General features: G+C 41.3%; 1 protein-coding gene and 1 long non-coding RNA gene across 2 annotated transcripts; one reads left to right on the top strand and one right to left on the bottom strand.

Moving 5' to 3' along the window:
* Positions 1–1,008: 1,008 nt before the first annotated feature.
* Positions 1,009–13,903, bottom strand: NUDT19 (nudix hydrolase 19). The gene is made up of 3 exons (XM_069082612.1): positions 12,740–13,903; positions 8,214–8,421; positions 1,009–2,373 (listed from the first exon to the last, which is right to left on the bottom strand). Exons 1-3 carry the CDS (start codon positions 13,760–13,762, stop codon positions 2,168–2,170), a joined length of 1,437 nt encoding a protein of 478 aa, XP_068938713.1. The 5' UTR covers positions 13,763–13,903; the 3' UTR covers positions 1,009–2,167.
* On the top strand, positions 13,000–16,194 carry LOC138157122 (uncharacterized). The gene is made up of 2 exons (XR_011167305.1): positions 13,000–13,135; positions 15,803–16,194. It is a non-coding gene; the product is annotated as an uncharacterized lncRNA (long non-coding RNA).
* The last annotated feature ends 1,423 nt before the right edge of the window (positions 16,195–17,617 follow it).

Genomic DNA, 17,617 nt, shown 5'->3' with positions numbered 1-17,617 from the left:
GTCTGTAAAATCACACTCCATCCCCCCCCCTCCCCAGTCTCAGAGCAACTCTGCCCCTTCCCCCTATCCACACTCTGCCTAAGCAACAACTTGTGACTCCTTTGTCCTTGCTTAATCTAGCCCTATTGTAGTTGTCTCATGTCTCTTCCTGTCTGGCCCAAATCTCATCTCCAAGTAAACTCCTCAAACTTTTATCTATGCACTGAAGTCACAAGTTAGCCTTGGTTCCCTTACATCCATCCTGTTGGCCCTGACAATGGCAGCCCTACCCTTTAAAAGTAAAAGCCTGTGCCCCCTTTCACTTGCAAAAAGTCCCCTAAGGACTCTTGCCCACTTCTGTAAAAGCATAAAAATAAACTTTTACAACTCTCACTCCAATTAAGCCTGAGACTATTGAATTCTTTCCAGATGCTTTTGCAGGTTTTCTGGTCTTAGATAAGATCAGAGTTCCTGCTGAACCTAATAGCCCACCCTCTTCACTAGGAACCCTGAAAACATTAGCAAGACCCTCTTCCAGGATTTCTGTAAACATACAACAAGAAAATCCTTCTTCAGGGCTTCTGAACCAACAACAGCCCTGTCCTTCACCAGTGGATGGATCTGGCAAAACAACATCAAAACAAAGTACCAGCATCATAGCCATGTCTCCTCAGTCGTTGGCAGCTCCAGGTGGCAGCTCTCAAAAGTCCTGGGCAACTCGAACTGGCCCTCAGCAATCCTCTCTCTCTCTCTCCCTGCCTCCACGATGCTGCTTCCAAAAAATTCTTCTGCCTCTCTTCCTCTGCTTGTGCCTCTCCAAATCCATGGCACCAGCTCCTCCCAGTTAAGCCCCTCTCTTTTCACATCAACAAGTCCAGCCCACAAGTGGGATTCACAAGCTCTGGGTTTTAACACTCAACCAAAACCAAGCCAATACAGGGGGATCTTTAAATTCCATTACTATTACGGGTGAGAAGGAAGAGAGAGACTAGCAATAATGATGCCCCCCCCCAAAAAAAAGAAAAAGAGTCATTGAAGTATTTTTTTTTTTAATTTACAGAAATTCAGAAGGAGACGTAAACAAGCAGGACAGCTTTGGAACTAAACTGCTGAGCACTGACCACAGATTCCAAACTTTTATCAAAGAACATCATTCTGTGTTGACATGTTATCCACATAAGATAAAATTAATACAGACAAATCTAATGAATTAAAAAGGAAATGTAAAGGCAAAATTAAAAGTTATCATTACAGAGTAAATCATTCTAGAACTCACAAGCCTTAGTATACCTCATTATTTTTCAATAAAGAATAAAACAACATTTAAAAAATAAAAATTTATAAGCATTTGTATATTTCTTTTTAGAATATCTGAATGTTAACCACAACACATTTAACAATTTGAAGACTACTGGGAAAAAAATTAAACCACATTTGGCTTTAAACAGCTTTACTGTTTAATCATAAAAACTGAGGACATGCTTAAGACAAAAAACAACAATATAAGAAGCAGTGACTGTCACTCTTATTCTACTTCTGTGAATATAGGGCCTTTGTGTCCATTTGACAGCCTTTCATTGGTTCATGCTAAAAGACTGAAATTAAAATTAAATGGCCTATGACCATGGTAAGGTACTTTAGTGCCCTGAAATGGGTTCGTTCTTACCCAGCACCCTTAACAAAATGTTAATAGCAGCACAATGGGCAATCAGAAAAACAGGGGTGATCTGTGCTTGCTTTGATTTAGACCTTTGTGGGAATGGAGAAATGGTGACACCTGACAAGCTTTTTTTTTCTTTTTAATAATTTGGTTGTCTTGGGAATCAGGGAAATCTAGGTTCACATTCCACCTCTTGCATTTCCTAACTGTGTTACTATGGGCAAGAAGTTAGACTTATTTGAGCTTCAGCCTCAGACTTAAACCTTGCAATCTGCTCTGGGGGAGGGAATCCTTCTTGACATACTGACATTAAGAAACCTGTCAGATAGATAATATCAATCAAAGTTATGGCACACTACAGAGTTTGTAGAAGGAAATAAATAAAAGTACCTCAAAGATAAACTTGCAGAAAGATGTGATTTACCATTACTGGGTTCCAGTATCTTAAGTTTGTGAGGTTGCTAACACCCATTTTTCATCAATACAGACTTTCTATTTCTGAAAATACAATTTTAAACAAGCAGCAAACTATAAATGGCTCTTAAATCCCAAGAAGTTCTCTGGATATATATGTTTATATTTTGGCTGAATAGTCACATGGATACTATAAAGATAACGGCTGTGTAACACTATTCTGTGAAGTTTTCTGCTTTTTCCCATAATTTCTTCAATCTTTTTGTTGATTAATAAATTCTTTTCCAAAAATTCTTTGTCTTCATGGTATAGTTCATCTCCTGAAAGGTATTAAAATGTTAATTATATAAGGTATTATGTAACAAAGAATTTCAATCTATCAATAAAAGTTCAACTGTTTTTTTTAGATTTACAGTTCAAGTTAAAAGAAAATTCCAATTTGTATTAGGCAGCAGAGCCTATAAATTTTGGGGTGGAATTTAAAAACTTCTCCCATGACTTTCTCTTAACATTTCTTATCATCAAGTTCCCAATTAATTACTTTTTTATTTTGACAGGATCTATGATTTCATCAGTATAGATAGGAAGCTCCCAGAAGAACTTCCTCTGCCAATGAAGACCAACACCTTCTTATTAATTTAGTCCTAGAGAGGTGCTTGCAGCACAGACTAAATGACTTCTCCAGAGCAAAAGCGCCAGCATTTGTTAGAAGTGGGCCTTGAATCCAGGTCTTTCTGATTCAGAGGCCAAATCTCTGGCCACTGCACCATCCTTCCTCTCTTCAGTAATTAATATCCGTATTTTTTTGGTGTTCATATGCTGTTGGGTTCTGTGATTTGTACATTCATTCATTCAACAAAAAATGTGAGAATCACTATTTCCAAATTCCCATGTTGGGAAGACACAAAGACTCAGCTCCTAAGTCTAGAAGTTATCATCCAGTGAGGAAAAATGACGGATGAAAAAAAAAAGATAATACAAAATAGATAATGTGTGAGCCCTATTAAAAAGATGTGAATCTTGGGGCAGCTAGGTGGTGCAGTGAGTAGAGTGCTGGCCCAGAAGTCAGGAGGACCTGAGTTCAGATCCAGCCTCAGACACTTAAAACACACACACACACACACACACACACACACACAAATCTAGTTGTGCAAATCTAGCCGTGTGACCTTGGGCAAGTTACTTAACCCCAATTGCCCTCCAAAAAAAAAAAGGCAAAAAAAGACATAAATCCCCAAATTAAAAAAATAAAGTTATTGGGGCAGCTAGGTGGCACAGTGAATAGAGCACCAGTTCAAGTATGACCTCACACACTTCACACTTACTAGCCATGTGACCTTGGGCAAGTTACTTAACCCCAATTGCCCTGCTTTCTCCCCTCCAAAATAAAATAAAATAAAGTTATGAAAGCATATATCACTTTTATAAAGATAATTTATATATAAAAAGAACAAAATTGGCCTACATATGTTTAGAAAAATGTGATCTCTATTCTGAGGGTCAGAGAAATATAACTATCTGAGAGTAACTAGGTAGCTAGGTAGCACAGTGAATAGAGCATAGGCCCTGAAGTCAGAAGGACCCTGAGTTCAAATCCTCAGATACTTAACACTTACTAGCCATGTGACCTTGGGCAAGCTACTTAACTCCAATTGCCACACCCCTGCAAAAAGCAAAAAAAATAACCCCCCAAAACTGAAATGTAGCTATCAAGTAAGAAATGATAAATATGCTGCATTTTACTCACATAAACAGAAAACCACTAACTTACTACAAGCAGCACTTTCACTATTATCTGTAACCTTTAGTCAGACAACTTTGGAGAAAAGCATTTCTGGGTCACATTCTTCCTGTTTATCCTAGTCACTCACTGACTGTGACTTTGGTCTCTCCTTTTCTCTCCCTCCTAGATCCCCACCTCCCCCCACCCCTGCCCCAGGTTCCCTTCAGGCAGCAGAGATAGGGCATGGAAAGTTCTGGTCCTGCCTGGTCTCACCACTGCCCTGGGATGTTTTGCAATTCGATTCTATCAACATTTATTAAGAACTAATTTGTGGAGAGAAGAGCCTGGTTCTCTGGGTTGGTATAGACACAAAGCCCTAATGGCACTCACAATGTATAGAGAGATGACACATCCATAACTAACCTTTTATTTTCCTTTTGTTCTGGACTACTATTGGAGACTCCTTCCACCAATGAAGATAGCAAATCATGTGGTCTATACAGCACTTTTTTTTTTTTTAAGCAATCGGGGTTAAGTAACTTGCTCAAGGTTACACGGCCAGTTATTTCTGGGTGTGGTGCTGAGTGTCTGAGCCCAGGATTCGATCTCCAGGTCGTCTCAACACTGGAGCCGGTGCTCCCACTTGCTGAGCCACCCGGCTGCCCTATACAGCACTTCTTAAAACTGTGGGAAGTGCTGAAGGGATTGTGAGTAAAAAAGTTTAAGAAGCCCTAGTTTTGGGGTGGCTAGACGGCACAGCGAATAGAGCACTGGCCCTGGAGTTAGGAGGACCTGAGTTCACATCCGGCCTCAGACACTTAACACAAAAACTCGCCCTGTGACCTTGGGCAAGTTACTTAACCCCAATTGCCCTCCAAAACGCCAAAAAAAAAAATTATATATATAAATATAAAATGAATGGAATTGACTAGAAGGTCTCAGATATCACTTCCAGCTCTAGCCATAAAATCCTATGATCTGTAACACAGTCTATAACACTGAACGGTTAAGTGACTTGCTCATTGTCACATTATGTGACATTATGTGCCAAGGGCAAGGATTTAGACCCAGGTATTCCTAATTTCAGGGCCAGTTCACTATCCACTATGTCACACTGCTTCTAAGAGACATATTATAAACAACTATAATGTGAAATAATGTATGATCCATGTATCAGAGAGGGATGAGACAGCCTCAAAGATATTAACACGGGAGACAAGGTAGATGATGTTGCCCCTGACAATAGAGAAGTCAAAAGGAGTAAGTTCTTTTGTAGTAGGGAAATGGAAACAAATTGTATTGGGGGACACAATTCTCCCAACAACTGGAGAAGGGCTGAACAAACATTGTCTATAAATATTATTTCACTGTATGAAATGACAAATATGACAGATTCAGAAAAACCTGGGAAGATTTGTATAAACTGTTACAGTAAAAATGAGCAAAACCATAGCAATTACATAGTGACCAAAATAACATAAAGAAAAACAACTTTAAAGGTTCTAAAACTCCACATGATAAGTGACCCAATTGTGATTTCAGGAGACAGATTTTAAAATATACTTCCCACCTCTTGGCAGAGAGGGTTAGAGTTGAAGGAGACAAACTGTCCTCCATACACAGACCAAGCCAATGTGTTGAATTGTTTTACTTGACTATTCTTATTGATTACAAGGGAGAACTTCCAACAGAGGGAGCAGAATTGGTGGGTACTGATAGTGAAGAAAAAAAAAAGAAAAGACCAATAACTAAACAGTTTTAAAAACAAAAGAGAGCAGGACAAAGTTCAAAAGGGAACACAAACAAGTAAGGTTTTGTTACTTTTCATAATGGGGAGCAAGCCAATAAGCCCAATCCTTATTAGAATGTCCACTGTACCCAGCTGATACAATACCCATTTGGATTTTTGAACATGTATAGGCCTTCTGTAACTGATTCCAGTTCATTAACTGTTGTAAAAATACAGATTTTTGATTGACTGCTGAACCAGAACTGGGATGTATTCAAAAGACAATAAACATCTAAAGGGAATCTCTTGCTATTTCTTGGCTGGCTAGGAGGAGGCAAAGACTGCAATAAACCTTCTGTGAGGACAGAAACCTCAGGCTTTTATCCTTCCATCAGGACTATTGCCATGGGTCCTGTGAGCACATGGTCCTGCTGTTGCTTCTGTCTCCTATTCTATCCTTTGTAGCTAAACTCAAAAAGGCTGTCTAAAATAGGTGCCACCACCTTCTTTCCTCTCACTTTCTTCTTACAATGCGGCTTCCAACTTTACCATTTCACTAAAACTGCTCTCTCTAAAGTTACTAATACTCTCTCAGTTGCCAAATCCAATGGTCTTTTCTCAAATTCTCCTTGACCTCTCTGACACCATGGATCTCTTTCTCTTCCTTGATACTCTGTTCTTTCTAGGTTTTCAGGGCATTACTCTCCTGGTTGTCTTCTAGCCTACCTGACTTTACCTTCTCTGTCTCCTTTGCTGGATCCTCCTCCAGATCATGACCTCTAACCATGGTTATCCCTCAGGCTTCTGTCCTGCACTCTTTCCTTCTTCCTCTATATTGCTTCACTTGGTGATGTCATCAGCAGTCATGGATTTAATTATCATCTCTAAGCTGATGATTCTCAAATTTACCTGTCCTGTCCCCAACTCCCTGCTGACCTCCAATCTCATATCTTCAACTGTCTTTCAGACATCTCCCAATGGTTGTCCAGGAGACATCTTAAACTCAATATATCCAAAACAGAACCCATTATCTTTACACCTAAAGCCCCCGCCTCCTTCTACCTTCCTAACTGCTATGAAAGGCAACACCATCCTCCTAATCCCTCAGGCTCACAACACAGGAGTCATCCTGGATGCCTCACTATCTCTCACCTCCAATATCAAAGCCATTGCCAAGACCTGCCTGTTTCACCTTTGCAACATCTCTCAAATATGCCCCCTTCTCCCCTCTGACGCTGCCATGACTCTATTGCAGGCCTTCATCACCTCATGACTATCGGATTACTGAAATAGCCTGCTGGGAGCCTATCTGCCTTAAATCTTTCCCCACTCCAAACCAGCCTCCATTTAGGCACTAAAGTGGTTTTCCTAAAATGAAGGTCTGATCATATCACAGCCCCACCTCCCAATCAATAAACTCCAGTGGCTTCCAATTGTCTCCAGGAGCAAATACAAAATTCTGGTTGGCATTCTAAGCCTTTCATAATCAAGGCCCTTCCTTCTAGTGTTTGTATACCTATTTCCCCATATGTGCTCTCTGACCTAGTGACACTGGCCTCCTGACTGTTCCTTGTACCAGACATTACACCTCTTGGCCCTGGGCATTATCTCTGGCTGTCCGTCATGCCTGAAACACTCTCCCTCCTCTGCTCAGACAACTGACCTCCCTGGCTTTCTTTAAGTCCCAAGTAAAATCTCACCTTCTACAGAAAAGCTTTCACAACCCCTCTTAATTCCAGTGCTTTCCCCCTTTTAATTAGTTCCTATTTATCCTTATAGTTTACTTTGCATATATTTGAATGCTGCCTCTCCCATTAGATTGTAAGCTCCTTGAGAGCTAGGATTGACTTTTGCCTCACTTTGTATCCACTGCTTAGGACATAGTAAGTGTTTAACAAATGTTTACTGAACGAATGTCTCTTCTTGTTTTTCGGTACCATACAGGAGAAAGCAAGCAGCAGATACCCAAGAGCTGAAGTCCATATGGGGATTTGTGAGAGCCTGACTATGTAAAAGAGGCAGCAACGGAGGCCCCGCAGAGTGACCTATCTGACTGAGCCCACTGCAATCCCATTTGTGGAAATGAGCTTGAGAAGGTGAATGCTTTAAGTGTGAGCCCACTCTTCTGAGAGAATGAAGTGATAGATGGTAGAATACAACCATGACCATTCCCTCTCCCACTCTTGCTCGTAGGGGAGAAGGTTTTTTAATCTTTGTCTTAACATATCTTTTATACATGTTGTTGTTTAGTCTTTTCACTCATATCCTACTCCCATGATGCTCTTTGGGATTTTCCTGGGAAAGATACTGGAGTGGTTTACCATTTTTTTCTTCGACAGCTCATTTTACAGTTGAGGAAACAGGGTTAAGTGACTTGCCCAAAAGCTAGTACCGTAAGTGTCTAAAGCTAGATAAGAACTTAGGTCTTCCTGACTTGAGATCCAGTGCTCTAAGCCACATAGGTGCATATATGTACTATATGTCATAACCCTTTGTAAGAGCTAATTCGTGTTAATGATTAAATGAAACTGTGAAATGAAATTTTAGGAACATAATAAAATATTTGGCCTTAATTTATTCTCTAAACATATAGGACATTTAGAAGAGTTTGTACTTCATTAAACTGCACTTTGCAAGTTAATGCTTTATGTGGCATTAATAATAATTTGTACTGATTCTAATAAGATATTTTAAATTGATCAATTTACCTGGTAAGAGACATATTGCACCATCTAGGGCTAGCAATGTAATTGGCAGCCATCTTTCACATCCTTCTGAACTCCGGTCCAAACAAAATTTGTGCAGGTCCAATAAAGAAGCAAAGTTTACAAGTCTTCTTATCTCATAGAACTGAGGAGGTGCCAACCATATTTCTTCATACATAAATTTATTTATCGCTTCTGTTGGAGTTATCCACTGTGAAAGACAAAGGTCATAGTTTCTAAAAGCCAAAGGTAGCGATTCAGATGGATTGGAATGGGACACAAGGCAAATAAATTTTTTGCTTTTCTCATTATCTGTTCATTTATTTAGTAAGTTCATTCTGTTAAAAACAGAATTCATCATCTTCCCACCCGGCCCGACCCCTCCACTGAACTTCCCTATTTCTCTGGAACCTTCCAGTCTCCCAAGTTTGTATCTTCAACATCATTCTTTTTTTTTTTTTTGAAGCAATTGGGGTTAAGTAACTTGCTCAAGGTTACACAGCCAGTTATTTCTGGGTGTGGTGCTAAGTATCTGAGCCCAGATTTGATCCCCAGGTCATCCAGACACTGGAGCCAGTGCTCTTACTCGCTGTGCTACCTGGCACATTCTTGATACTTCACTCTCCCTCACCACATATAACCAATAGATCTTAACACTTCCACCTTGATTTCTTTTGTATCTCTATTTACAAAGTCACTACCTTAGTTTAAGCCCTCATCACCCTCCCCTCCCCCATTATTTTCTTGGACAATTGCAATGGCTTCCTAATTAGTCTCCCTATTTCAAGTCCTTTCCTACCCCATTGCATATTACTTAGCTCCCAGAATGACTTTCATTAATCATAGATCTGATTATGCCACACCTCTACTCAACAAATTCCAGTGGCTTCCTGTTGCCTCTATAGGATAAAATTAAAACGTCTCTTTTGGCTTTTAAAGTCCTTCACAACCTGGATAATCTTTCTAGGCTCATTATACATTACTCCTAGTCCTATAAGTTTCCATGGCACTACTCTATCCTGGCTTTCCATGGAAGCTAGGAGGCAGAGATGAGGAGGGAGACCATTCTAGGAATGGGGGAAAGCCAGTGAAAATGCTCCAAGAGCTGGGAGATGGAGTATTGTGTGTGAGGGACAGCAAGGAGGCCAGTGCCCTGGACCACTCCTTCTGAGGCTCCTTTGCTCAATCTTCATCCAACTCATGACTACTAATGGTGGGTATCTCACAGGGCTCTGTCCTGTGCTCTGTTCTACCTCTATACTATTTCACTTGGTGATCTAATCAGCTCTCTTGGATTCAATTATCATCTCTATGCTGATGATTCTCAGATCTACTTATTCATGCTTAACCTCTCTGCTGACCTCCAGTCTTACATCTCCAACTACTGAACATCTCAAAGTGGATGTCCTGTAAAAATCTTTAACTCAACATATCCAAATTCTTTCCCACAAAACCTCCCCCTCTATGCTATCAGCAAAACAGCTAATGACTTATTAAATTCCCTTAATGATAATATCATCCTACAAAAGGTGTAGGAATCAACAAGGGAAAATTCAAGTTCACATCTAACTCTCATTAAACTGGAGGAACTGGTCACTAGGGTGGAAATGATGGGAACCTTAAGGGAAAACAGAAATTATTAATTATTTTAAACCTGAAGAAAAAGTTTAAACAATGAGTAGAATAAAACACTTGTAGATTACATAGAAGTCTTATAACTCTATATCTTGAATACTTTTCTTCAAGGAAAGAACTAGTAGATACTAGATATGATAAGCACTGAATAACATCAGAAAAAAATGAACATTTATAGTTTAACAGACAGGAAAAGACTATTGCTGATACCGAAGTCATCTCTGCATCATCTTATGTACAATTCCAAAGCAAAGATAAAAATTAGTATAAAGTTAATAGAATACTAATGATAAAACTATGAAATATATAAATGAAATAAATTATAACCTATTTAAACAAGTTATCGATAGTAGAAAAGTGGAATGAAGTAGAATAGTAGAAATTATATCAACATTGATAACAAAAAGAGTTAAAGAGCCTAAAAAGCATTTTAATTAAAATATATGATTTATCTCCCCAGGAGAGAGAGATAGCAGACAAAAGAAATTCCTGTTTCAAACACAAACCCATTTGTAAAATCTTACCAAGAATGAGAAAGGAAGATTAAGAGCAGTACTGCCTCATAAAGCTGAAAGAAGCAAGAGGGGATAAAACAATTTTAAAGAAAGTGTCTAGGGGTGGGTAGGTAGCACAGTGAATAGAGACTGGCCCTGGAGTCAGAAGAACCTGAGTTCAAATCCAGCCTCAGACACTTAACACTTATTAGCTGTGTGACCTTGGGCAAGTCACTCAACCCCAACTGCCCTGCCTTTCCCCCTCCAAAAAGCAAAAAAAAAAAAAAAGTGTCTGGTGAGACAAAGCAAAGCCATATATACAGAAGACATTTAAGGATGAAAATTGAAGGAAGATAAATAAGAAAAATGTAAAAGTTCTACTAAGATTTATATTAAACTGTTTCACCATGAATGACTAAGTTCAGCTGTCCACCCTTGGATTCCATTATCTCATTCCTGAGTGAGCTTATAGAAGAGGTTTAAGTGGCACTAAAGGGAATAATGATGGGAAAATCAACTGAGAAGGATCATGTATACTTAGAAAAAATCTGTATTGGAGGCAACAGTTTGGATATGTTAAGATGCCCAAAGAACATCAAATGTTCAATGGACAGCTGAACATGATTCAAGTAAATCACTATGCAAACAAATCATTTAAAACCTCAAAATTATAGACCTCTAGTCTATATTTTGTAGGCAAGAATCAATAATCACTGAATGGTCCCCTATTTTCCATTCCTATTAAACCATTCACCTACTACTAATGCCTTCATTACCACCCCCCTGAGGTTACCACAACAGTCTTTCTATGGTTTCCCTTTAATCTATCCTCCTTAACATCATCAGAATTACCTTTTATGCATGGATATAGCAGTGTCATTCCTCTATTCAAAAACTTTTATTTTATAGGCAATAAAAAAAAATCACTAAAGTTTGAATTCCTTTACTGGGCATTGAAGGCACTACCATCTATGGTTCCAGCCTTATCTCGTTCCTCTTCATGTGCTCTCCATCTGTGTAAAATTGGAGTGGATCTGTATTTTGCATACTCTCCTTGTATTACATTGTTTGATCAGTTGTTTTTCTGTGATGTCTGACTCTTAGTAACCCCACTTGGGGTTTTCTTGGCAGAGATAATGGAGTGGTTTGCCATTTCTTTCTCCAGCTCAAGTGCTGTATCTACTGGCACCTAGCTGCCCCAACCTTGTAGTATACTTAACTGCAAATGAATAGGAGCATTTCAGTAGAAAAAAAAATCCTCAAGGGCAAGGACTATGTTTGCTATTTGAATTACAGTGTTGTATATTCTGAATTAGAACTGAGATTTTGTTTTTGTTTTTGTTTTGGAGGGGGGAGGGCAGGGCAGCTGGGGTTAAGTGACTTGCCCATGGTCACAAGACTAATAAGTGTTTAAGTGTCTAAGGCCGAATTTGAACTCAGGTCTTCCTGACTCCAGGGACGAAAAAAATAAACTAATAAACTGTGCCACCTAGCCACCCCTGATAGAGATCTTAAAGTTCATCGAATTAACTGCATTAATTCAATTGAACAAGCATTTATTAAGTTTCTGAGTCAAGCAATGGGTATGAGATAACTCATATGTCCCTCAGACACTTAACACCCACACAAAAAAAAACCTAGCTGTGTAACCTTGGGCAAGTTACTTAACCCCAATTGCCCTCCAAAAGCGAAAAAAAAAAAAGATAACTCATGTTGAGGGTTAAAAAGGACTTTCCTAGAAAGGACCTGCAATTTTACTGGGATTTTAAGATCAAGAAAATTCTTATCAGCTAAGTTCCTTCTCTACTGCTTAGCTTTACTGTTGCCTAAAAAGCTGTGTGATTCAATTCAATAAACATTTTTAGGCACCTACTATGTACCAGGCACTGTGCTAAGCCCTAAAAAGTTAAGTGATTTATGGAGGGGCATACAGCTAGACCTCGAAGGAAGGACTGGAACCCAGATCTTCCTGGTTCTCACACCAGATTTCTGTCCACTAAACCAAGCCCGAAGGGGTAGGTCAATACAACCATTCTTATCCCCAATTTTACTATGAAACAGGCACTTAGAGATTTGGTGACTTACTTGCCAGTGGTTTCACAACTAGATGTCAAGAATTCAAACCCAGATCTCATGAGCTTACAATACTCGAACCCCCCCCCCCCCAAAAAAAGGGTTGACAACAATGATTCCAAATAGTAGATAGATATATGCATAAGTGTGTGATTCGGGATGGGGAAATGACATGTCTATAATGACCGTCATAACTGCTAGTGCCAGGGGCTCCTTTGGGCTTTCTGTGTGTTTAGGAGCTAGGATGCTTCAGAAGCCCTTGTTTTCGAGGGCTCTCCTCCCCGTACAGCTCTCCTTAGCCAAGTCCTGAAGGAGTTTCCCCTTTACCTCGCATTTGATCACTTCTAGCATGTCCAGGAAGATCTGGGGTTTGCTCTGCAGGCAGCAGACATAGAACCTTGTGTCAAAGCGCCTCCCTCCCTTCCTCATAAACGGCGTGAGCCAGTTACTCCACTCCTGCAGGGCCCAGATGTTGGGTGCGCACTCCAGGTGCTGGCACAGCTGGAGAAACTGACCAGGGTCTTCCTGGACCTTGGCTCTCCAGGCGTCCAGGTCTACGGGCGGCGCATGCGCCCGAGCCAGGTGCGGGGCCTGGGCGCCGGTGGGGAGCAGCAGGAGGATACCGGATTCCTCGAAAGTTTCCCGGATGGCGCAGATGCGAAAGGCCACGTCGTCAGGGATGAGCGAGTGAGAACTAGGCCGGGACGCTAAGTCCACCTCGGGGTAGGTTTCCCTGGGCTGTCCGGGGAGGGGCAGGCCGAAGTTCGGCGGCCCGTAGTGGGGCTGGAAGACTGGGAGCCATCCGGTCGAAGAGTCCGCGGCTTCCAGGACGCCCCCCGGGAAGACGTGGGCGCCGGGCAAGAAGCCACTACTCTGGATGCGTTGCAGCAGCAGCACCTCGTAGTCCTCGGCCGCGGCGGCCGGGCTCGGCCCTGGGTGGGCACGGCCCACGGCCAGCAGCAGCGAGGCGGCCCGGCGCCAATGGCGCAGCGAGCCCTGCATGGCGGGCCCGGGGCGGAGCAGGCCCGGCACTGGCTGACGGGGAACCCTGCGCGCTGGGCTCCCTCCCCACGCCCCGTGCGGGCGTTCCGCGGCTGGTTCGCGGCTAACGGAGGGGGTGGGCAGCTGTGCCAGGCGGGGCTCCTGGGCCCCAGAGCCCGAGGACTGCACTGACCCCGACGGGGGCGGGGGGGGGACGGGACCGTGGCGCCCCAACAGGGGTGACAGTGACATTGACTCCGAGTCTCTTCCGAGTCTGTGAAGCAGGTCTGAAGCTCTCACCCGACCTTCGACCTTCGTGAGAAAGCGCGTCGGTTCCAGGCCGGAAGAGGCATTAGCTAGGGTTTCCATCCCACTCCCTCACTTTCCCAAGAGGGCAGGGTCTTGGGTTGTCCCGGAGCCAGGCACCCGTGACCGCCTGCCCACAGCCCGCACTAAACATGAGCTGTAACTTGCCCTGAGAGCACTAACCGAGAGCTTCGGTGCCCCAGCCATTTTCCCCCAGAAAGATTGTTTTAACACACGTCTTTGTTTTTAAACAAAAATAGCCTGTAGTTCATAGCGTAAATCTATGGCCCCTTTCCTGGTGAGGAGGAAAAGCCTGGATTTTCAGTCACAAAGGTGTGTGACTTTGCCATTTACTCCCTGCACATACTGCTTAAGGATCACCCTTGGCATTTTGACATATTTGGGACAAATATCAACAAATATGAAAATTATGTATACAAAGAACAAAGGAAATTGCATATATCTAAAACTGAACTTATATAAAATGTTTTAAGTGTGTATTAAATCAACTTGGTAGTATTAAATTTTTTTTAAACAGCCTTGCTTGTCTGTGTCCCATTCTGAACTTTTGTGAATTTCTAAATTTATCACTGACATTCCTTTTCTTTTTTTGTACCTCTAACACTTAGCAAATAAATACATAGTAAAAAAGAAGAGAGTGAGAGGGGGCAGCTAGGTGGTGCAGTGAATAGAGCACCGGCCCTGGAGTCAGGAGGCCCTGAGTTCAAATCCATCCTCAGACACTTAACACAAAAACTAGCCGAGTGACCTTGGCCAAGTCACTTAACCCCAAATTGCCCTACCCTCCCCCCTTCAAAAAGAAAAAAGAGAGTGAGAGGAAAGTGGAGGTACTTATCTTAGATAGCCTTTTTGAGGAATTTAGCTATAAAGGAGAGAAAAGATAAAGGCCATAGTAGGGATGGAAGGATCAAGTAAGGCTTTTTATTTTTTCCTAGAATAGGGGATACATGGGAATGTTTGTAGACAGGGAAGGGAAGAAGTCAGTAAAGAGCAAAAGATTGAAAATAAGTGAAAAAAAATTGGCTTGACAGAGGGAGAAGTCTGTTGGAGGACATAGGATAGAATAGAATCACTTGAACAAGTAGAGGGGTTAATTTAGGTAAGGAGTAAGACCATTTCATCATGTGAGATGAGTAAAATAGGAGATAATGGAAGAAGGTACCTGAATGATAAGAAATGAGTAACAGGGGAGAAGAAGAACTGCTAGCAAATGGCCACAGTTTATAAGAGAGCATCTGAGATGAGCTGAAGGGAGCTAGGGATTTCAAAGTGAGGAAAGAAGCTGTTTCCTGGGTTCATGTCTCAGCTTTGCTTCTTCCTAACTGTGTGATTCTGGACAGATCCTACCTTCCAGTTTTCTTATAACCTTATTCCCCAACTCATACTCTGATCCAGTGACACCAGCCTCCTGGCTGTTCCATAAACAAGATGCTCCATCTCTTGGCTTCTGGCATTTTCTGTGGCTGTTCCATTCCATTCCATTCCATACTGTTCTCCATTCCTGGAATGTTCTTCCTCCTCAACTCTTTTTATTAACCTCCCTGGCTTCCTTTAAATTCCAACTAAAACCCCATCTTTTACTGCAAGCCTGTTTGATTGGAAACTACTGTAATAAGAATGTAAATTTTAAAGATCTTCCCTGCCCCTAGGCTAATGTGCACCTGAAGCCTGGGGTGGGGGAGGCTTGTTTTTCAGTAGATACTTTTCCAGTAACCAGACACCTTGGGTTCCATTCCTGATCTCTCTCTCTGCCTCTTCCCCCGCCCCCCCAACAATGTTGGATAAACACTGAATAAGTCTTTGGATGTGTATTAGTTTTCCCAGAGTCTGATTATACTCTCTCCCTTCCCCTGTTGCTCATAAAGTGATCATGTGATCATTAGGAACCCACATTTGCAGCATTGAGACAGACCTGGGACCACGAAATGGCATAAAAGTGTAGGAGGACAATGAAGACCTCCTTAAATAGCCTGTAGGTTGACCTTTCTTCTAACTCAAAAGGTTTTCACTTTACATTTAGCAGGATCCCCATGCCAAGACCACTCCTTTCTTTTTACTCCTCTTTTTTTTTTTTACTGTTAGGAGACACCCTGTTTTCCAGAGATAAGGCCCAGCAAGCAAGCTGTGCCCTGATCTTGGCATAACAACAACTGTCCTTTTCGGCTCACCTCTGGATGATCTCAGTCACAGCAAAATCCCACTGTTATTTCACACCAGCAAGAGGTGTTCTCTGAGTTTGGGCTATCACTATAGTACCTGTATTCTGCTCGTGAAGTCTTGCTATGAATCAAATTTGTCTCAGTTTGTTACTGTTGCCATTACCCTTCCATTGTCAAGGCGGCAGGTTATTGCACAGCCGTTAGTATAAGAATTGAGATTTGCCCACTGAAGTGGGTCTTCTACTGGAGGGGGCCCTGGCACATGTATCTAGTTTCCTTTCTCCAACAGAATAAATAAATCACTTATAACCACTATTAGATCTTTGGTTTTATTTTGTTTTGTTTTTATCAAAACTGTGGTTTTGATAATCTGTGTGGGCTCTCTGGGTTTGTTTGTTTTTCCTTTCAGAATTAACAGCAGTTGCAGAGCTGCTATGGCTCTTTGGTCATTTGTTATCAAGGTTAACACATTATGTCCAGTACACAGGGAGGGCAGGTATTATCTCTTTTTTACATATGAGGAAACTGAGGCTCAAGTGACCTCTGGCTAAGTGAAATGTTACTAACAGAACCATCTCAAATACTTGGAACTTGGCTAAGAAACAGGAAGGAAGCAAAGGGAAAAACAAAAACAGCACTGATAGATGCACTAAAGCTAATTTACTTTATTCCTAAGACAGTTCCTTAGGCCCTCACTCACAACCAGTTAACCCTGATACACATATCTAGAATGTTCAGAAAGTATGCTTTATCTGATGTCTAATGACATGACTTTGAATCATGGTTCCCCTGCTTACTACCTGTGTGACCTTAGACAAGTCACTTCAACTCTCTGAGTGCCAGTTCATTTGTAGTAGGAAAAGGTTGGAGTTGATGACCTCTAAGATTCCCATTCCACCCTCACCCCCACCCACCTCTCTAAATCTATGATCCTATAGTTATGTTTCCAGTCTATAGTATATAAAAGTCTCAAACTGGAAGGGACTTGGATGTTTAGAAGGAATTGCTAGATATAAGCTCATTGACAACAGCGGTAACTGCCAGCCTGAAAATAAAAGAAATAAAAGAAAAACTATGAGGTAAACAAATGTTTATAGTCATAGGGGTTACCATTATATTACAGCATAGGACAATGAACTTTCAGAATGATGACCTTGAATCACCAATAAAAGGTTAAATTATGTTCATTCTCTTCTGTTTTAAAAGGAAGGAAAATAGAAAAGTTTTCATTAAAATGAGTAAAATAAAAGAACATCCAAACCCTTCAGCAAAGCCAGGCAAATAAAGTATCTACACATTTCTAGCAAGCAAATTCCTAGGGATTTATGTTACACAATCTGAACTGGGCCCTCACTTCGGCCAAGCAATCCCTCTACATTTCTCTTATCAACTAACTCTCCTACTTTCTACAAAGAGTCCTCCAAACATCTTCATCCCTCCTCAATCCTCCTATGACGCTGTCCCTACATTCTCTCAGCTGAGAGCATTGCTTAATGTTTTACAGGAAAATTTATGTCATTCGCATTGAACTCCCCCTTTTCCTCTCTTCCTCAGCTCATATCTCTCATATAGATGCCTTCTTCTGCTGTCTCCTCATTCTCCCCTATCTCACATGAAGAGATGGCATACTTCTTACCAAGGAAAATCTCTTTATCTTCATAATCGATCCCATCCCATCCTTTCTCCTTCAACAGATTGCCACCTTTGTCACTTATTACCCCCCTACTATCATTTATTT

This window comes from Petaurus breviceps, unplaced genomic scaffold (genome assembly GCF_028583685.1).
Source record: "Petaurus breviceps papuanus isolate PSGF00001 unplaced genomic scaffold, PetGlider_PUasm1.0 171, whole genome shotgun sequence".
In the NCBI taxonomy this organism is placed as follows: domain Eukaryota; kingdom Metazoa; phylum Chordata; class Mammalia; order Diprotodontia; family Petauridae; genus Petaurus; species Petaurus breviceps.
The sequence above is the reverse complement of the archived record's forward strand: the minus strand, read 5'-3'. Positions and strand labels throughout refer to the sequence as shown.